At 51.4% G+C, this 21835-nt stretch overlaps 1 protein-coding gene across 6 annotated transcripts in view; it reads right to left on the reverse strand.

The window, feature by feature from the left end:
* rreb1a (ras responsive element binding protein 1a) overlaps positions 1–21835 on the reverse strand; it is a 282712-nt gene that overhangs the window by 62451 nt on the left and 198426 nt on the right. For all 6 annotated transcript variants that reach the window (XM_085989338.1, XM_085989341.1, XM_085989337.1 and 3 more), the window contains one exon: positions 13498–13642. In XM_085989338.1, coding sequence (XP_085845464.1) covers positions 13498–13642 — 145 coding nt within the window. The remainder of the gene's footprint in view (positions 1–13497; positions 13643–21835) is intronic.

Below are 21835 nucleotides of genomic sequence, written 5' to 3' on the forward strand. Positions count from 1 at the left end.
CGTACACATTACTGTGACTTAAAGGGGAAATGACCTCGAGTGGCTTGGCAAACAGCAATGAATGCTTGCCAAGTGCTACCTGCACACTAATCATTCTCTTTTTACTAAGCCTCAGGTTTTAAAGTTTCTAGTTGGAGATGTGCTGGGAACAGACATTTTGTGTAGGACTTTTTCCCTGGTACAGTCCCACAGCTGCATCCCATCACATCTGTACATACGTTTCCAAAATAATTCCGCAGAGCCCACTTCCCCTGTAAAGACCACAACAGAGAGTCGGTGTAAAAATTAAGGTGCATCAACCGAGACCAGCCTGAGCTGTAAACTGGATTTAGCCATCGAGCCATTTATATTAACGTCCATTTTTATTAACGTCTGTTTCTCTGTCACCGAACGTTACCAAGCATGACCAGGGAAACACAGGAAGCAAGAATACGCTTTCCGAATTGAGAATATTCTGCAATGACAGTGCACAAGAAAATCACCAGCGCTGCAAATAACAATAGAAGAGGCTGATAACACACAACGGGCTAGTCAGTGTCGGAAAGAGAAGAACGGGTTCATTTTTTGAACATTTTGATGACAAGCCCCACCCAACGACATTAACCCATCTTTCTCTTTCCGATGCCGGCTAGCCGGCTCCACGCTGGGGCATTTTCTCCTTTTACTGAAGGAACGCTGCTGCACCGACGGCCGAATCTCGAAGGTCACGCTCGGTAACAGCGCTCGACATGTCCCCAACGCTCCTCGTGTGCAGAGAGATCCCTCCCGAGTGCTGTACAGGATGCCAGAAACCAGGAACATGAGGGGCAAGAGGACAAGAAAAAGTTGGGGAAGACGGAACCTGACGGCACATTCAAAAGGAAACGTGTTTTTTTAGGATTCTTTTGAAAGCAGGGAGGGAAGTGTGTGCCGGCCAAAAGAGCAAGGACCCATGGTGGAGCAGAGACAACCACCAAGGTTAGTGACTGCACCAGACTTCACTGAACAGCCTGGACAGTTCCTGAGTCTTTCGCTGCTAAGGAGATGCCCGATTGGAGGCTTCACAGCGATCCTGGCATTTGGGCAGTCCAGAGTTTTCTGGCTTTCATTAACCAAGCTCGGGTCGCTTCTGTCTGCAAGCAGTTTATTGTATAATATGCCTCTCGTGCATTTTCCAGAGATTGAGAGTAATTCAAGGCTCTAGTGGGAGACAGGTGGAGACTCAGGCTGAGGACTGACTTTACCGCCTCGCAGCTGTCACTTTAAGGAGACAGTATCTTCCTTTGTCTGTCTGTGCAAGGCTGTAATATAATATCAAAAAATGACAGCTCGCTTTTTAAATACCCAAGATGGGCAGCTTTCTCCTCATTGTCTCAACGTTACAGTAATGTTGATGGTTTTCCAGCACGACAGACAGTTAATGGGCTCTCTTTAACTGCACCTTGACCACAACTGGACTCAAACGATGGGGAGGGACAGAGAGGGGTCAACAGGTTTAACTGTTTATAGCCTTGAATTCCAGCCTTGTTTTCTCCTTATTTCTCTACCATGTGGTAAGAGGGTTCAAAGGGCAACACACGGCAATATTTTGAACTACACCATTCTGGTTTTTGTGCCACTTGTGGGATAGAGATTGAGAGAGAGCGACAAAGAGAGAAAGGGAGAGAGCGAATCAGAGACAGAGACAGGGAGACAGGGAGAGACAGAGAGGGAGAGGGAGACAGAGAGAGAGAGAGGGAGACAGAGAGAGAGAGAGACAGAGAGAGAGAGAGAGAGAGAGAGACAGAGAGAGAGAGAGAGAGACAGAGAGAGAGAGAGAGAGAGAGACAAAGAGAGAGACAGAGAGAGAGAGAGGGAGACAGAGAGAGGGAGAGAGAGAGGGAGACAGAGCGAGAGAGAGAAAAAGAGAGAGAGAGACAGAGAGAGAGAGAGGGAGACAGAGAGAGGGAGACAGAGAGACAGAGAGAGAGAGAGAGAGAGAGAAAGAGAGAGAGGGAGACAGAGAGACAGAGCGTCAGAGAAAGAGAGAGAGAGAGACAGAGAGAGAGAGAGAGAAAGAGAGAGAGAGAGAGAGGAATTCACGTAAAAATAGCCAAAGAGAAAGGAAGACTTGCATTTCTATAGCGCCTTTGATGACCACCGGACATTCCAAAGTGCTTTACAGCCAATGAAGTACTTTTTGAAGTGTAGTCACTGTTGTAATGTAGGAAACGCAGCAGCCAATTTGCACACAGCAAGCTCCCACAAACAGCAATGTGATAATGACCAGATAATCTGTTCCAGTGATGTTGGTTGAAGGATAAATATTGGCCCCAGGACACCGGGGAGAACTCCCCTGCTCTTCTTCGAAATAGTGCCATGGGATCTTTTACACCCACCTGAGAGAGCAGCCCAGACCCAAGTTGAACATCTCATCTCTGACAGTGCAGCGCTCCCTCAGTACTGGTGATGCATTTTGGCAGAAGGAACAGGGAGAGGCAATATACACTTCATGGCACAGTTTTAAAGAGTGTGCAGGGACAGAGGGACCTGGGAGTTAATGTGCATATGTCCCTGAAGGTGGCGGGACATATTGAGAGAGTGATTAGCAAAGTATATGGGATCTTGGGCTTCATAAATAGAGGTATTGAGTACAAAAGTAGAGAAGTTATGCTGAACCTTTATAAAGCGCTGGTTAGGCCACAACTGGAGTATTGTGTCCAGTTCTGGTCACCACACTTTAGGAAGGATGTGAAGGCCCTTGAGAGTGTGCAGAGGAGATTTACCAGAATGGTTCCGGGGATGGGGGATCTTAGCTACAAGGACAGGTTGGAGAAGCTGATTTGTTTTCATTAGAGCAAAGGAGGTTGAGGGGTGATTTGATAGAGGTGTACAAGATTATGACGGGTTTGGATAGGCTAGACGGGGAAAGGCTGTTCCCACTAGTTGATGGTACAAGGACTAGGGGACACAGATTTAAGGTTTTGGGCAAGAGATACAGGGGGGATGTGAGGGAAAACTTTTTTACGCAGCGAGTGGTGAGGACCTGGAACTCGCTGCCGACGGAAGTGGTGGAAGCGGAGACACTCGATGTTTTCAAGGGGAGACTGGATAGGCACTGGAGGGAAATAAACTTGCAGGGCTACGGGGATAGAGCGGGGGAATGGGACTGACTGGATTGTTCTACAGAGAGCCGGCACGGACTCGATGGGCCGAATGGCCTCCTTCTGTGCCGTTATGACTCTATGGGAGCTAAATTCGGTTGATTTGCGCCTTCCGTTAGCATTCTAAGAGGGCACTAACGGGGCACAAATCAACTAGCAACGCTGCTAACGCCTCCTGCGAAATTCAGCGGGAAGTTAGCAGCAGCGCTAACCATTAGTGCTGTGCCGCCGGCGATGACGTCATCACCGTGCATGGCGCCCTGGCTGTAACATTGGGTGACGCCCCCCTGACTTACCACCGGACCCTTTGTCCGCCGGGGTCAGGGGGGCCTACCTGCGGCCGGGGCGGTGCTAGTTAAAGGGGAGGTGACGGGCGGCCATTTTTATTGCTGGCCACCTGCCAGCACCTACCCCCGTTGCTGTCCCGGCTCCTGTGAAGCCCCCCCGCGGGGTGCCGGCTGCTCTCCGTGAGCCTGGCACTCCCGATCCTTGGTGGCCCAGCTGGGCACCGGGATGCGCTGCACCAGGCCCCTCCCCTTTAATAAGGGAAGGCCTGCAGTACCGCGGCATGACATGCTGAAGCGCGTGGTGCTGCAGCACGTAGCGGCGCGATATTGCCTCGCAGCGCCCCAAGAGGGACACGGGGCGCTTCCAGTAGTGCCCTTCCTCCCTCTCGGGGCGCTACCTGGGAAAATCGGCCACGGGAGCGCTAACATTTTCGGGGCGCTACCCAATTTTTACTCTTATGACTATGGGGGAAAAATTTGGTTGGTTAGTGCCTCCCATTAGCACCTCTGGGGGGCGCTAACGGGGAGCTAGGAACTTAGCGCCCGAGCGTGGCGATTTTAGCACCGCTCGCGAAATTGGCCAGTTGTTTTGCGGCAGCGCTAAACACTACCGCCATGATCTCCTGCGCCCGCAGATTGTGACGCCAGTCGAGCGTGTAACGCCCCGGACTGGATATTGAGTCGCGCCCCCTGCCTTAGCGCCTGCCGCTAGGAACGACAGGTAGAGGGGAACGTTTTCTCGTCGGAAAGGGGCTGGGGGAGAGCTATTTAATGGCGGGAACTTCCTGCCTTTTCTTGTCGGCAAAATTTTGGGTTTTAACGCTGTCCTAAGGAGTTTTGGCCCTCAGCACCACTTTTGAGGTTCCGAAGCGGCGAGCGCTTTCCCTGGGCCGATCCATTAGTGCTTCCAACACAATTGTTTTCGAGGTCTCTCCAGGCCGAGATTCAAGGCTGCAATGAGTAGGGAGTGGCTGGCCAGCAAGATGGCCCCTCCCCTTTAAGAACTGGACGGTGCCAGTCTGTCTGGCTTCCATGGTAACGGACATCGCCTGAGCTTCGGTAGCGTTCTGAGGTAGCGCCTCGCTCCCTGACGTTAGCGCCGTAAGAGAGGTGTGTAGCGCCTGATTTAGCGTCAAATCACCCCCAGGGGCAATGGAGGAGAATTTTGCAGTCGGAGGCGATAATTAGCGGCGGAAACTAAATTTTGTGCCCGGCCGATATTAGCCCCAAAATGGGCGACACCCAACTTTCCCCCTGTGACTCTGAGTGTCAGCCTAGATTATCGGCTCAAGTCTCTGCAGTGGGACTTTGAACCCACAACCTTCTGACTCAGAGGCGAGAGTGCTGCCCACTGAGCCACGGCAGCACCGGATCATAGTGCGTTTGGAAATGGGTTTGGGCTGAGGCTGCACCATCCGGGACAGTCGTGCAGTGGTTAGGGTAGCAGACCAGCCCCTCAACAGGTCCAGTTCAAAGCCCACCATGAATTCAGTAATGTTGGTAATTTTTCAGCTGACACAGAGGGAAAGGAATGACTGTGCTGGGTCAAAGCCCGACTGTTCCACGAATGCTCCCCTGCCTGACCGACGTGCTCGGGTCTTACTGCACTCTGAGGTGGTCGAGCAAGCCGCTCAGTTGTCACAGTAACTAGGGATGGGTAATAAGTGCTGGCCTCACACCTGTACTGAGAGCAACTAAAACACACGCGTGTCTGTGCGCTGCATTCCCGCACTCGGTCAGATCACTCGGGAAACACGTGCCTGTGCGCTGCATTCCCGCACTCGGTCAGAGCACTCGGGAAACACGTGTCTGTGCGCTGCATTCCCGCACTCGGTCAGGCCACTCGGGAAACACGTGTCTGTGCGCTGCATTCCCGCCCTCGGTCAGGCCACTCGGGAAACACGTGTCTGTGCGCTGCATTCCCGCACTCGGTCAGAGCGCTCGGGAAACACGTGTCTGTGCGCTGCATTCCCGCACTCGGTCAGGCCACTCGGGAAACACGTGTCTGTGCGCTGCATTCCCGCACTCGGTCAGGCCACTCGGGAAACACGTGTCTGTGCGCTGCATTCCCGCACTCGGTCAGAGCACTCGGGAAACACGTGTCTGTGCGCTGCATTCCCGCACTCGGTCAGAGCACTCGGGAAACACGTGCCTGTGCGCTGCATTCCCGCACTCGGTCAGAGCACTCGGGAAACACGTGCCTGTGCGCTGCATTCCCGCACTCGGTCAGGCCACTCGGGAAACACGTGTCTGTGCGCTGCATTCCCGCACTCGGTCAGGCCACTCGGGAAACACGTGTCTGTGCGCTGCATTCCCGCACTCGGTCAGGCCACTCGGGAAACACGTGTCTGTGCGCTGCATTCCCGCACTCGGTCAGGCCACTCGGGAAACACGTGTCTGTGCGCTGCATTCCCGCACTCGGTCAGGCCACTCGGGAAACACGTGTCTGTGCGCTGCATTCCCGCACTCGGTCAGGCCACTCGGGAAACACGTGTCTGTGCGCTGCATTCCCGCACTCGGTCAGACCACTCGGGAAACACGTGCCTGTGCGCTGCATTCCCGCACTCGGTCAGGCCACTCGGGAAACACGTGCCTGTGCGCTGCATTCCCGCACTCGGTCAGGCCACTCGGGAAACACGTGCCTGTGCGCTGCATTCCCGCACTCGGTCAGACCACTCGGGAAACACGTGTCTGTGCGCTGCATTCCCGCACTCGGTCAGAGCACTCGGGAAACACGTGTCTGTGCGCTGCATTCCCGCACTCGGTCAGAGCACTCGGGAAACACGTGTCTGTGCGCTGCATTCCCGCACTCGGTCAGACCACTCGGGAAACACGTGTCTGTGCGCTGCATTCCCGCACTCGGTCAGAGCACTCGGGAAACACGTGTCTGTGCGCTGCATTCCCGCACTCGGTCAGACCACTCGGGAAACAAGTGTCTGTGCGCTGCATTCCCGCACTCGGTCAGGCCACTCGGGAAACACGTGCCTGTGCGCTGCATTCCCGCACTCGGTCAGAGCACTCGGGAAACACGTGTCTGTGCGCTGCATTCCCGCACTCGGTCAGGCCACTCGGGAAACACGTGCCTGTGCGCTGCATTCCCGCACTCGGTCAGGCCACTCGGGAAACACGTGCCTGTGCGCTGCATTCCCGCACTCGGTCAGGCCACTCGGGAAACACGTGTCTGTGCGCTGCATTCCCGCACTCGGTCAGGCCACTCGGGAAACACGTGTCTGTGCGCTGCATTCCCGCACTCGGTCAGAGCACTCGGGAAACACGTGTCTGTGCGCTGCATTCCCGCACTCGGTCAGAGCACTCGGGAAACACGTGTCTGTGCGCTGCATTCCCGCACTCGGTCAGGCCACTCGGGAAACACGTGTCTGTGCGCTGCATTCCCGCACTCGGTCAGAGCACTCGGGAAACACGTGTCTGTGCGCTGCATTCCCGCACTCGGTCAGACCACTCGGGAAACACGTGTCTGTGCGCTGCATTCCCGCACTCGGTCAGAGCACTCGGGAAACACGTGTCTGTGCGCTGCATTCCCGCACTCGGTCAGAGCACTCGGGAAACACGTGTCTGTGCGCTGCATTCCCGCACTCGGTCAGGCCACTCGGGAAACACGTGTCTGTGCGCTGCATTCCCGCACTCGGTCAGGCCACTCGGGAAACACGTGTCTGTGCGCTGCATTCCCGCACTCGGTCAGAGCACTCGGGAAACACGTGCCTGTGCGCTGCATTCCCGCACTCGGTCAGGCCACTCGGGAAACACGTGTCTGTGCGCTGCATTCCCGCACTCGGTCAGGCCACTCGGGAAACACGTGTCTGTGCGCTGCATTCCCGCACTCGGTCAGGCCACTCGGGAAACACGTGTCTGTGCGCTGCATTCCCGCACTCGGTCAGGCCACTCGGGAAACACGTGTCTGTGCGCTGCATTCCCGCACTCGGTCAGGCCACTCGGGAAACACGTGTCTGTGCGCTGCATTCCCGCACTCGGTCAGAGCACTCGGGAAACACGTGCCTGTGCGCTGCATTCCCGCACTCGGTCAGAGCACTCGGGAAACACGTGTCTGTGCGCTGCATTCCCGCACTCGGTCAGGCCACTCGGGAAACACGTGCCTGTGCGCTGCATTCCCGCACTCGGTCAGGCCACTCGGGAAACACGTGTCTGTGCGCTGCATTCCCGCACTCGGTCAGACCACTCGGGAAACACGTGTCTGTGCGCTGCATTCCCGCACTCGGTCAGACCACTCGGGAAACACGTGTCTGTGCGCTGCATTCCCGCACTCGGTCAGGCCACTCGGGAAACACGTGTCTGTGCGCTGCATTCCCGCACTCGGTCAGAGCACTCGGGAAACACGTGCCTGTGCGCTGCATTCCCGCACTCGGTCAGGCCACTCGGGAAACACGTGTCTGTGCGCTGCATTCCCGCACTCGGTCAGGCCACTCGGGAAACACGTGTCTGTGCGCTGCATTCCCGCACTCGGTCAGACCACTCGGGAAACACGTGCCTGTGCGCTGCATTCCCGCACTCGGTCAGGCCACTCGGGAAACACATGTCTGTGCGCTGCATTCCCGCACTCGGTCAGGCCACTCGGGAAACACGTGTCTGTGCGCTGCATTCCCGCACTCGGTCAGGCCACTCGGGGGGAACTTTAAACTGAAGCTCAGCTTCACCCGACAGGCAAAAAAAACTAAAGGAAATAAAGGGGCCTGTTATCGGAGCTCGCACTTTCCGCACGGTGCTCAGAGCTGCATTGCTGGCAGGCAAGGTCCCCTGGTACCGGAGTGACCTTGGAAAAACCTCCGGAGCAAGTTATTCCGCAGAGGGAGAGGGGGAGAGGAGGGGAGGGGGGGAGGAGGGAGAAGGGGAGGGGGAGAGAGGGGGTTGGGGGAGAGGGGGAAGGGGATGGGGAGATCGGGAAGGGGAAGGGGAGGGAGGGGGTTGGGGAGATCGGGGAGGGGGAGGGAGGGAGGGAGGGGGAAGGGGAGGGGGGCTTCAGGTTCTTTGTGTGGGATGGGGTGGGTCATGCTTTTTTGTGCAAGTTGAGTCACTCTGTCCATGATGGAGATCTGGCTGTTTTTGTGCAGGTCTCTCTCTCACTTTTAGCCATGGAGTTGAAACGAGCCAGCGTTCTGTGCGCTGACTTGCTGCTCGGAGAGGGTTTTTCCGCCATCCTGTTGAGGGTAGGGGAGCTGAGGCCAAGTTCACCAGGCCTCGATGAGCCGGAGAGTCGGGCAATGTTTAAAATTCACTTTCTGAACTTCGTACCTTCCACAGGGACTCGAGTGACATCTTTTGAGGGAGAAAATATATTCGGGGCCTTGCAGCTCTCTTCAGTGTCCCAGCAAAGGAAAGAGAGAAAAATCAGTCCGGGTCCCCACTGTGGACTGCTGACCACTGACCGCCTCTCGAAGTTCACGTGTGCGGATATCAGGTGAGAACTAAACTGGGCTGTTCTGTACTTCCCTCCAGGACCCCCTCCCCACCTCCCTGAATAAACACCCGCTGCTAATGTTTAACAATAGTCGTTTGGGCGAGGTACTGGGACAGCTGCCAATGCAAGTACCTCTCCGGGAGAATCTCCTCCTCTACTCTTTCCCATGACTGGGCCACAGTCTCGCCTCTGTGCCTCGCACTCAGGTGTGGAGCAGACCGGAACCGAGCTGCATCATGCAACGAGCTCACCTTCTCAAGCACTGGGCTCCAAAAGCACTGGCTTAAGAACATAAGAACTAGGAGCAGGAGGAGGCCACACAGCCCCTCGAGCCCGCTCCGCCGCACGGCCCGAGCCAGCTCCGCCGCACGGCCCCTCGAGCCTGCTCCGCCGCACGGCCCCTCGAGCCCGCTCCGCCGCACGGCCCCTCGAGCCTGCTCCGCCGCACGGCCCCTCGAGCCCGCTCCGCCGCACGGCCCCTCGAGAGGCCAGCTCCGCCGCACGGCCCCTCGAGCCTGCTCCGCCACACGGCCCCTCGAGCCCGCTCCGCCGCACGGCCCCTCGAGCCTGCTCTGCCATTCAATGAGATCATGGCTGATCTTCGATAAGAACATAAGTAGTAGGATTCACGATGGCTTCTTCTTGTGTTGCTAGCTCCTCTCAATTAAAGTAACTTAAACAGCAACTTGTATTTATATAGCGCCTTTAATGTAGTAAAACGTCCCAAGGTGCTTCACAGGAGCAATTATCAAACAAAAATTTGACACCGAGCCACATAAGGATAAATTAGGGCAGGTGACCAAAAGCTTGGTCAAAGAGGTTGGTTTCAAGGAGCATCTTAAAGGAGAGAGAGGTAGAGAGGCGGAGAGGTTTAGGGAGGGAATTCCAGAGCTTAGGGCCCAGGCAACAGAAGACACGGTCTGTGCTGAGTTAGCTGGGGTGCTACAATTGGTCACAGCACCCCTTGGGTGAGGGAGGAGAGGAAACAGACCAGGGTTCACAGCTTTGACCATTATCTCACTACCTCTGCTGGAAGCAGGTTTGTGTGGTTGTAGGGCGAGAACATGACAGCAAGGAGTCGCAGCTTCTAGAGACCTGGGGAGAACGGATAGCCATCAAGGGGCAGTACAACCATCAGCCAGAAGAGAACCGTCCTAATGAAGGGTCCCAGACCTGAAACGTTAACTCTGTTTCTCTCTCCACGGATGCTGCCTGGCCTGCTGAGTATTTCCAGCATTTTCTGTTATTTCAGATTTCCAGCATCCGCAGTATTTTGCGATTATTATAGAGTTATTATAGAGTTCGATCCTTTTTAGGTCCAAAGTGGATGACCTCACATTTGCCTTCATTTAAATCCAATTGCCAGAGTTCTGCCCATTCGCTTAATCTATTAATATCTCTTTGTAATTTTATCCTTCCATCTACACTGCTGTTAGGAGAGGCCGAGAGGTCATTGCAGCACCAGCCAGTAAAATGCTGTGCAGCTTCTTTACTGAGTGGTTGGGGCCAATTTAATTGGTAATCAGAGGCTTAGTCATCCTCGGGGCGGCCGTTCTTAGCACCAGCTTAAACTCCTTTAACAAGATGGCGTCTTGTGCTAAAGGCGGGCGAACCCATCTTGACCACCTCGGAGTCGCTTTAGCGCCTAAACTACCAGCGTTACTGCGGGGAAAAGAGCCCCACAGTGGCAGAAGTGGGAACGTGTTCCGTTCCTGGACGTTAACATCGGACTTTGATCCACTTTTTAAAAAAAATGTGGATTTTTTTTTCCAATTGCGGCTGCAGAAAGTGACTGGTGACTTTGCTACACCGCAAGTGTTGGCATTGCCACTTCGACTGCTGGTGTTAGTGAGGCTCCGCCTGCCGCTGATCTTGACATTCATTTAGCCGCAGCGTGTTCCTCAGAACCCATGCACTGCCCGGCACATCCCAATCAATTCAGCCAGAAAACCGGCACGATGCCCTCTGTCGCCCGTGATGATCGTAGGGGGCTGTTTCCAGCTGGTTCCGACCCGATTGGCGATGCTCAGAGAAAACCCATTAAAAGAAATTCAGTTCTCTCCAATTTATTTTATTCCATTCCCCCTCCCCCAACCCCACCACCAATGTTCCCGTGAAGCCGCGCGGCGGTCTGGAGGTCCCGCGCAGGCCGCTCACCGGCTTTCCAATGGGAATAACCGCGCATGCGCGAAGAATGGGCCACGCAGCCCGTTAAAGGGCCCGCGCACGGGGAAAAAATGACAGGGAAGATTTCCCGCCACCCTTGTACCATTGGAGCTGGTGCTCTCCACCCAGCCCACAGAAAACACAGGTGTGCAATTCAAGATAAACCCTTGCTCTGATTTGTTTGGCTTTGGTTCATAAATGTAATCTCGCTGAATATTACCAGACATCAACACATTGCGCTCAAGTCATTTTATCCCAGCAATTACGCGGCCTTGTGTCACTCGCTTCCCGCAGGATGGCTGGATTTTAACCCCCCTCCCCCCGCTAACTCTCACTGCCCAAAAAGACAGGATTCGACCAAATGACTGTTTATTCTGCGATGATAACGTCGATGTCTAGCGACACACCCGCACACAGTTTCCCTTAACGATCCGCAGAGCTCAGTGTGTGTGACTCGACCGATAGTGCAAGCGATCTTTTGCTGGTTGCCTGTGCAGCTTTTCCACCAGTAAAGCACAGAGCCCGATCTTAGTGTGTCGCTGAGTTATCGAACCATTAACCCTCTCTGCACCAGGCTAAAATTAGCCAGACACTTCCTGTAAGTGAATGTAGAATCAGCATTCCCAGTAGCGACAAATTTCATCTTTTTAATACATGGATTGACCTGGGTATTCGGATGAAAGTGCTTGTGGCACCGAGTCGCACTTGCCTGACGGGCAGCCTGGTCCTCCCTCGCTCGCCCGGAAAGTCTTTGTTTCTGATACATTCATCAATTTGCTCTTTAAAATGTCACAAGCCTCTTTTACCTTAATTGTTTTTTATTCCCTCCCCACCTCAAAGGCATCAACACCTCACCAGCCATTGGTTCCACAGGCCTCAGAGCACCTTTGTACCTCGCCCAAATGTGAGCTGTGGCAGAGTGTGCTGGTCAGCTATCCGACTGTGGAAGGCATCACAACAGACTCGGATCTTCTCCTCACCGGATGTCCACTTTCCAGCAAGGCTGGCTCGCGGGCTGCTGAGACTGTGTACAGCACCCGTACCGCTGCCCCGACTCCGATCGGTTCGTTCAGACTCGGGATCGAGTCTGGGACGTTTTGGGTCTGTGTGGTGCGGCTACTCAGTGGGTCACTGGGGAGAGAGCCCGGTGCCCGTGTTTTTCTAAAAACAGATGAGAAGTGAAGACAATCCACCTGCGTTACCTCAGTGCATCGCTCCTGTGGGAGCAAAGGTCAGAGAGCTGGGCGAGCGGTTCTGTGGACAAGGTTACTTTAACTAATAAATAAAGCAACTCGGCTACATCCGGCCCTAATGCCATAGTGTTTCCTCCTACAACAACCTGCATTTATATAGCACCTTTAACATCCCAAGGTGCTTCACAGGAGTGTATTCATGAAGGAGATATTAGGACAGCTTGGTCAAAGAGGTAGGCTTTAAGGAGCGTCTTAAACATAGAAACATAGAAGATAGGAGCAGGAGTAGGCCATTCGGCCCTTCGAGCCTGCTCCACCATTCAACGAGATCATGGCTGATCATCCAAACCCTAGCACCCGGTCCCTACACCGACAGCCATCCCACCCAAGCCCTATCCCCGTAACCCCATGTATTTAATCCCCCCTAACACTAAGGGACAATTTTTATCATGGCCAATCAACCTAACCCGCACATCTTTGGACTGTGGGAGGAAACCGGAGCACCCGGAGGAAACCCACGCAAACACGGGGAGAATGTGCAAACTCCACACAGTCACCCGAGGCCAGATTTGAACCCGGGTCCCTGGCGCTGTGAGGCAACAGTGCTAACCACTATGCCACCGTGCAAAGAGAGGTAGAGAGGCGGAAGATTTAGGGAGGGAATTCCAGAGCTTAGGGCCCAGGCAACAGAAGGCACGGCCACCAAAGGTGGGGTGAAGGAAGTGGGTGATGCACAAGAGGCCAGAATTGGAAGAGCGCAGAGATCTTGGGGGGGTTGTGAGGCTGGAGGAGATTACAGAGATAGGGAGGGGCGAGGCCATGGAGGGATTTGAAAACAAGGATGAGAATTTTGAAATCAAGGCTCTGCTTAACTGGGAGCCAATGTAGGTCAGTGAGCACAGGGGTGATGGGCGAACGGGGCTTGGTGCGAGTTAGGACACGGGCAGCCGAGCTTTGCATGAACTGAAGTTTATGGAGGGTGGAAAGTGGGAGGCCGGCCAGGAGTGCGTCGGAGTCGAGTCTGGAGGTTACAAAGGCATGGATGAGGGTTTCAGCAGCGGATGATAAGCGGTGGGGCGGAGACAGGAGGTGTTACGGAGGTGGAGGTAGGCGGTCTTAGTGATGGAGAGGATAGGGGTGGGGAAGCTGAGCTCAGGGTCAGATAGGACGGCGAGGTAGCGGACAGTCTGGTTCAGCCTGAGACATGAATTCAACCAACCTGATCCTTCCAGTCGTGGTCACAAACTAAGACTTGAAAAGTGCACTTTTTAAAATGGAATATAAACTCATCCAGGTACCTTTTTGCTGGGCGAATCCTCCTCCTTTGCCTCCCCTTCCTCTTGACTCAGTTTCCTTTTGATGGATAGCCTTCGGCGTTTGGTGGGCGACGGGGGGTTCGAGCCCACGGAGCTGGCCGGCTCCTTCTCGTGGATCTTCATGTGCCTGCACAAAGACAATGACAGGGCAAGGTTCAGTCACCCGCAGTGCTCCCGCTAAGCTGCGGGTGTGCGCAGTAACCTGCGCGGTCCTGTACGGGCCGCTCAAAAACTTTTCCATCGGAAATACCGCGAGTGCGCAGAAATTTAAAGGGACCACGCGCTGAAATAAACGGGCCGCCGCGCAAAACAAGGCACAGCTTGGAGCGAGCGCTGGTCACCGTCCCACTTCCTAGGCAGAGGCTTTCATTGGACGAGGCACAAGAGGCTGATGGTGCTGCCGATCACCTCACTAAGCGCACAGAGACTCCGGGTCGGGGAGGGGTGGGCTACGGTCCAGCCGCTGGGGCAACATAGGGAACAATAAAGAGGAAGGGGGCGTACTGGGCACATTAAGGGTGTGCGTTGCTCTTTCATTTCTTTCCTGCAGGCATGGACTCTTGCTGGGGTTCAGTTTCCCAGGAGCCAACAGCCATCTGATACACCCACCGAGCGGGCTGGAAATTCACACTGGGCAGCTGTGCAAGGCGGGCGGTATTACATCGCTGACCACCCACCAGTCAATGATACGACTTCAATAGGCGTGGGTATCGAGCGGGAATACGGCAGGCTGTACGTGCGATGCCGCCCGTTTGGTGAACTTGTGCCCGTGTGTGTTCGAGCCGGATGGTGTTGGGACATTTTCAACCACGGCTGAAATCGAAGCCAAGCCCAATCGTCCCCGATTTCAGAGGCAAACGTTCCACTGCTCTTCAGGCTTGGCCTTGCTGTTTTAGACGGTTTTACCTCCCAATCCATTAAAGGATAATTTACCCAGCAGGGTCCAAATGTCACACCCGAGGCACGAAGGGACACGTGCTTAAATTTCACCTGGAATTCCTCTCTACTGCTTTAGCGGAGATGCAAAGCTAATTATTTTAGGCAGGTTGCCAGCTCCACTAAAACAGCAGAGGGAGGAATTTGAGACAAGCACGATACATTTTTCTGCATTAGTATGTCAGGGTGTCCTTCTGAGACCCAGTGTTTCCACATTCCTGCATTAACTTGCTGCACGGGTGGAAATTAAAAAAGGGTAAAAAGAGTAAAGTTCTAGAGGTAGTAACACACGGAATCAACTGCACAAGAGGGAAAATTAATGGGGATCGGACGGGAAAGTGGAGTTGAGGTCGAAGATCAGCCATGTTCTTGTTGAATGGTGGAGCAGGCTCGAGGGGCCGTATGGCCCACTCCTGCTCCTAATTCTTATGTTCTTATATTAACCTCCCAGGTACACAGCACGTGAGTCCACCTAGCTGCCTTGGGCTCACCTGAAGGAACTGGCTCAAAAAGAAAAGACTGCACTGGGTGAAGTGGCACCCCATTGCAAATCAAGTCTACAACATCTGGCCGGGGAGAAGATCACAAGGTCTGGGCACAGCAATCCAAGGGCCATGTGTTGAGAAAAGTCCTCTGCTTATTGCAACCTCTACACTCTACGTCATATCAAAATAAATATACTGGTAAGACCCGTTTATTCCACTCGGAACGACATTCTGCACGATTCATTTGAAGGCAATGCAGATACAATGTCACTAAAGCAGCAGACAGTTTTTCCGAGCACACCTGCACCTTGCTATTTCACAAATGCAGCTAAAAATGAAAACATGAACAGATCCGGGTCCAAGCACAAGTCTCTTCTTGTCGCTTTGGTATATTGTGCAGTTCTTGCAGGATGAAAATAACACGGGTAATTGGAACCGCAACGACTGCACCGCACAGTCGTGCACTCGATAGGTAACTTTCTGTGGATGAAAAAAATACAAAAACATACAGCGAAAAATAGCGCCTTTCGCGACCTCGGAATGTCCCAAAGCCAACTGAACCCACAACCTTCTGACTCACGAGGCAAGAGTGCTGCCCACTGAGCTACGGCTGGTAAAGTTTACGAATGGAATTCCACCCATTCACAAGTAAACAGGAATTATTTCAAGAAGCCAGCAAAAGGAGACGGAATGAGACAGAGATCTTTGTAGGAGCTGGTGATATTTGCCTTAATTACTGTGTAGTGTGACACACTGAAGTTATTATGCTCCATCCTTAGACCTATTAAAGTAGATTATGTTCAAGTAAGGAACTTTAAAACGTCACAGTTTATTGCTGATTTAAAAACCCAGTTTTATTCCTGTTATTTTAGTTGTTATTTTTAGGCTCAGGGGATTAAAAAACCCAAGGTAAAGTTGAAGAAAATCAGTAAAGAATTGTTCATATTTTGAACATCACTAAAGCACAGTGTAATGGGGTATAAGTGTGCTCCAACGTAATATAAGTTTCTGTGATCACAAAATAGAGGTAAAATACTTTGATCATATTTGTGAATGGATTGCGCACGGCGCACGTTTAAAGTAGCACATCACCATCGCTATCGCGAAGCACAAATATTTTTAAAGTCTGACTAAAGCCGCAATGGCTCATGTTAAAATGTAGTTTTGCAGTAAGTGCCATGAACGACATATTGCGATCAGTGCACGCAGCGTAGAAACTGTTAATAACGAGGCTGGAAGTCATTGCCAAAGCTCCTCAGATACACTCCATTTTGCTTCATCATCACACAGCATAGAAGCTCTTAATGGAAATACGTCTTAGAATCAGAGAATGATACAGCACAGGACGAGGCTCTTTGGTTAAACTATCCAATTAGTCCCACCCCCCTGCTCGTTCCCCATAGCCCTGTAATTTTTTTACCCTGCAAGTATTTATCCAATTCTCCTTTTGAAAGTTATTATTGAATCTGCTCCCACTGCCCTTTCAGGCAGTGCATTCCAGATCACAACAACTCGCTGCGTAAAAAAAAGGAAGTTTCCTTATCTCCCCTCTGGTTCTTTTCCCGATTATCTTTAATCTGTGTCCTCTGGTTACCGACCCTCCTGCCACTGGAAACAGTTTCTCCTTATTTACTACATCAAAACCCTTCATGAATTTGAACGCCTCTATTAAATCTCCTCTTAACCTTCTCTGCTCTAAGGAGAACAATTCCAGCTTCTCCAGTCTATCCACATCACTGAAGTCCTACATCCCTGGGACCATTCTAGTAAATCTCCTCCATACCCTCTCCAAGGCCTTGACATCATTCCTAAAGTGTGTGGGGCCCAGAATTGGACACAATACTCCAGCTGAGGCCTAACCAGTGTTTATAAAGGTTTGGCATAACATCCTTGCTTGTGTACTCTCTGCCTCTGTTAAACAGTTTCATTTCTTTCTTGATCTATCTTCATTATAAACCAAACATTCTCTTACTTTGTCCCGAGTGTTGATTGGGGCTGTATTTCCAACTGATGTTTGGGTGGCCAGCAATAAGAATGCTGCATATTATGTGTGAGAGACGATGACATTTTCCCGCAATGCCTCATTGTATACTGCCTTCATTTTCCTTTCGGCATGACACAGCACTTAAAGAATCTCGAAAACTCTTCTAAATGTTTGAAGAATTTGCCTCAAGTTACTGCCCTTCCAGAATTTGCTGCTGAAAGTAGTGTACAAGATACTCACGTATTGGGTTAGTATTCAGCTGTGGGAGTATCACAGTCAAGCCCAATACTGCCCTTGCCTCCTGTCCAAACACACAAAACTCTTTCCAGGATGGCTCAGTGACGGGGGTTCGAAGCCGTGACCCATCATCACAGCCTCCCATTGCTTGGGGACAAGTGCTGCCATCTCTCCAAGGCCCCGGCTTCAATCAGCCAATGTAGAATAGACCAAAGTCTTTCGTAATCCCTATTACTCAGTACCACACGGGCAGTGCCACCGAGTGTACTAATAGCTCCTGCATTTACAGAGATCCTAGAAATATTAAGCAGAGCCTCAACTACTGCTTCACTCATTCTGGGGTTTATCCCTCAATCACAGCACTCTCTACTCTCTGCTCATGATGCCTACACAAGTTATAGATTCCCAAGCAACGTTACTGGATCCGGAGGAGACCCGTGGTCTTCAACTGTGAACACGGAAGAGATGAAAACATTTAACACAACTAGCATTTCCTGGTTTCCCCTGACTCTTTCACCTAACTGATCCCTGAAGCTCATCCTCCAAAGGAGTCCTGACATTCCTCTGGTCTTGGGAGGAGACACCACGCAATCTGGGCAGGTGGGAGAAGAGTTCCATTTTAACAGGAGATTTCCCTGGTGCAGACTGGCTAGGTGTCACAGGAAAACCCCTCCTCCCTGTCTCTGGGTCTCTCTTGGCGCTGTTCACTCTCTGCCTTTCCCTTCATAAGAACATAAGAATTAGGAGCAGGAGTCGGCCATTCGGCCCCTCGAGCCTGCTCCACCGTTCAATAAGATCATGGCTGATCTTCGACCTCAACTCCACTTTCCCGCCAATCTCCATATCTCTCGATTCACCTAGAGTCCAAAAATCTATCGATCTCAGCCTTGAATATACTCAACGATTCAGCCCCCTGGGGCAGAGAATTCCAAAGATTCTCAACCCTCAGTGAAGAAATTCCTCCTCATCTCAGTCTTAAATGGCCGACCCCTTATCCTGAGACTGTGCCCCCTGGTTCTAGACTCTCCAGCCAGGGGGAAACATCCTCTCAGCATCTACCCTGTCAATCCCCCTCAGAATCTGACATGTTTCAATGAGATCACCTCTCATTCTTCTAAACTCCAGAGAGTATCGGCCCAATCTACTCAATCTCTCCTCACAGGTCAATCCCCGAATCCCAGGGATCAATCTAGTGAAGTAGAAAGACTGTTACTTTACACTTTCTTATTTCTTAAAGAGAAAGAGAGGACTAAAAGGCAGAAACAAAAAGGTGCATTTTACAACAACAACTTGCACTTAACAAAGAAAAACGTCCCGGGATGCAATACAAAAAACCCACAAACTAATGGAGGAAACATAGAAACATAGAAGATAGGAGCAGGAGTAGGCCATTCGGCCCTTCGAGCCTGCTCCACCATTCAATGTGATCATGGCTGATCATCCAAATTCAGTACCCTGTCCCTGCCTTCTCCCCATATCCCTTGATCCCTGTAGCCTCAAGAAATATATCCAACTCTTTCTTGAATATATTTAATGAACTGGCCTCCACCGCCCTCTGTGGCAGAGAATTCCACAGGTTCACCACTCTCTGGGTGAAGAAATTCCTCCTCATTTCTGTCCTAAATGGCTTACCCCTTATCCTTAGACTATGACCCCTGGTTCTGGACTCCCCGGCCATCAGAAACATCCTTCCTGCATCTAGTCTGTCCAGACCTGACAGGATTTTATAGGTTTCGATGAGATCCCCTCTCAATCTTCTAAACTCCAGCGAGTATAAGCCCAATCGACACAATCTCTCCTCATACGTCATTCCTGCCATCCCAGGTATCAGTCTGGTGAATCTTCGCTGCACTCCTTCCATGGCAAGAACGTCCTTCCTCAGGTAAGGTGACCAAAACTGCACACAATACAAGGTGCAGTCTCACCAAGGCCCTGTACAACTGCAGCAAGACATCCTTGTTCTTGTACTCGAACCCTCTCGCTACGAAGGCCAACATACCATTTGCCTTCTTAACCGCCTGCTGCACCTGCATGCTTACCTTCAGCGACTGGTGCACAAGGACCCCCAGGTCTCTTTGCGCTTCCCCTTCTCCCAATCTATTGCCATTCAAATAATAATCTGCCTTCCTGTTTTTGCCACCAAAGTGGATAACCTCACATTTATCCACATTATAGTGCATTTGCCATGTTTCTGCCCAATCACCCAACCTGTCCAAATCATACTGCAGTTTCCCGACATCCTCCTCGCAGCTTACCCTCCCGCCCAGCTTTGTGTCGTCGGAGTCGCCCAGGAGTCGGATGTGGTTCAGGAGCTGTGGCGAGGTGGATTACCACATTAAACAGAGAGGGCAAACGGAGTTCAAGAGAGGCTTCAGGCATCATGTGTCGTCAACAAACAGTTACCCAAATGTTTCGGGCCTGTGCCCCTCACGGTCTGGTGGAGAAGTGGAAAGAGTAACTTTACAGTTTGACACCAGGACTGGCAGCGCCTGTCGCTTCATTGCCCAAAGTGGCAAAATCGCCCAGTTCCCAGAAACAAAAGCCTTTCTCAAAAAGTATTACATTAGGAAGAGAAATTCCTACAGAGATCAGTGAGAAGGCTTTTTATTCAAAGTCCCCGTGTTACGTTCAGGCGCTTGCTATATGAGTCACACATGCACAAAAGTTCCTCAACTCATCTGGAACGAGTGGGTAAGCCACACTGATGGAGCCCCCAGTCCAGTGAATCACGAGGCTCTTTCACAATGCGGGAAACGTGCTCATTCTCATAGAGTTACTCGTACTCCCCATGGGTCTGGTGGAGAAGCAGAAAGAGTTACTTTACAGTTTGACACCAGGACTGGGAGCACCTGTCACTTCATTGCCCAAAGTGGCAAAATCGCCCAGTTCCCAGAAACAAAAGCCTTTCTCAAAAAATATTACATTTCAAAGAGAAATTCCTACAGAGATCAACTCCAAACTGAAGAAGTGGGAAAACAGAAATGAATGTCGCCAATGTGCTACATACTTGACATTGCACACAATCAACCTCCCTCCGAATCGCCCGCCTACTGATCAGAAGTCACCGCCAAGATATGAAGGTGAAAAACAAAAGTGGCAGTCAGAGAAATCAACGGTTTAAATCAAACATGGCGACAGTAAATAATAGTTCTAATAGGTGTAAGAGCGTTAAAAAAACAAGCCTGAAGGCTTTGTGTCTTAATGCGAGGAGCATTCATAATAAGGTGGATGAATTAGCTGCGCAAATAGAGGTAAACGAACATGATTTGATTGGGATTACGGAAACATGGCTCCAGGGTGGCCAAGGCTGGGAACTCAACATCCAGGGGTATTCACTATTCAGGAAAGATAGGCAAAAAGGAAAGGGAGGTGGGGTAGCATTGCTGGTTAAAGAAGGGATTAACACAATTGTAAGGAAGGATATCAGCTCTGATGATGTGGAATCTGTATGGATAGAACAGAGAAATACCAAGGGGCAGAAAACGTTAGTGGGAGTGGTATATAGACCTCCAAACAGTACTGCGGAGGTTGGGGATGGCATTAAAAGGGAAATTAGAGAAGCGTGCAATAAGGGCACAGCAGTCATCATGGGTGACTTTAATCTACATATAGATTGGGCTAACCAAATTAGTAACAATACTGTGGAGGAGGAATTCCTGCAGTGTTTAAGGGATGGTTTCCTGGACCAATATGTCGAGGGACCAACCAGAGATCAGGCCATCTTAGACTGGATATTATGTAACGAGAAAGGATTAATTAGCAATCTTGTTGTACGAGGCCCCTTGGGTTGGAGCGATCATAATATGATCGAATTCTTCATTAAGATGGAGAATGAAGTAGTCGACTCAGAGACTAGGGTCCTGAATTTAAATAAAGGAAACTACGATGGTCTGAGGCGCGAGTTGGGTAGGATTGATTGGGGAATGTCACGCAAAGGGTTGACGGTGGATAGGCAATGGCAAACATTCAAAGATCGCATGGATGAACTACAGAATTTGTTCATCCCAGTTTGGCATAAAAACACAAAAAAGGTGACTCAACCGTGGCTAACAAGGGAAATTAGGGATAGCATAAGATCCAAGGAGAAGACATATAAATTGGCCAGAAAAAGCAGTAAACCTGAGGATTGGAAGCAGTTTAGGATTCAACAAAGGAGGACAAAGAGATTAATTAAGAAAGGGAAAATAGAATATGAGAGTAAGCTTGCATGGAACATAAAAACTGACTGTAAAAGCTTTTATAGATATGTGAAGAGAAAAAGATTGGTGAAGTCAAGCGTAGGTCCCTTGCGATCAGAATCAGGGGAATTTATAATGGGGAGCAAAGAAATGGCAGACCAGTTAAATACATATTTTGGTTCTGTCTTCAGAAAGGAGGACACAAATAACCTCCCAGAGATGTCGGGGAACATAGGGTCTGATGAAAGGGAGGAACTGAAAGAAATCAGTATTTGTAGGGAAATGGTGTTAGGGAAATTGATGGGATTGAAGGCCGATAAATCCCCAGGGCCTGATAATCTACATCCTAGGGTGCTTAAGGAAGTGGCCCTAGAAATAGTTGATGCTTTGCTGATCACCTTCCAGCATTCGATGGAATCTGGAACAGTACCCATGGATTGGCGGGTAGCTAATGTTACCCCACTATTCAAAAAAGGTGGTAGAGAGAAAACGGGGAATTA

The sequence above is a fragment of the Somniosus microcephalus genome, chromosome 5 (genome assembly GCF_052327205.1).
Source record: "Somniosus microcephalus isolate GS21.2 chromosome 5, FLI_Smic_1.0, whole genome shotgun sequence".
NCBI classification, from domain to species: domain Eukaryota; kingdom Metazoa; phylum Chordata; class Chondrichthyes; order Squaliformes; family Somniosidae; genus Somniosus; species Somniosus microcephalus.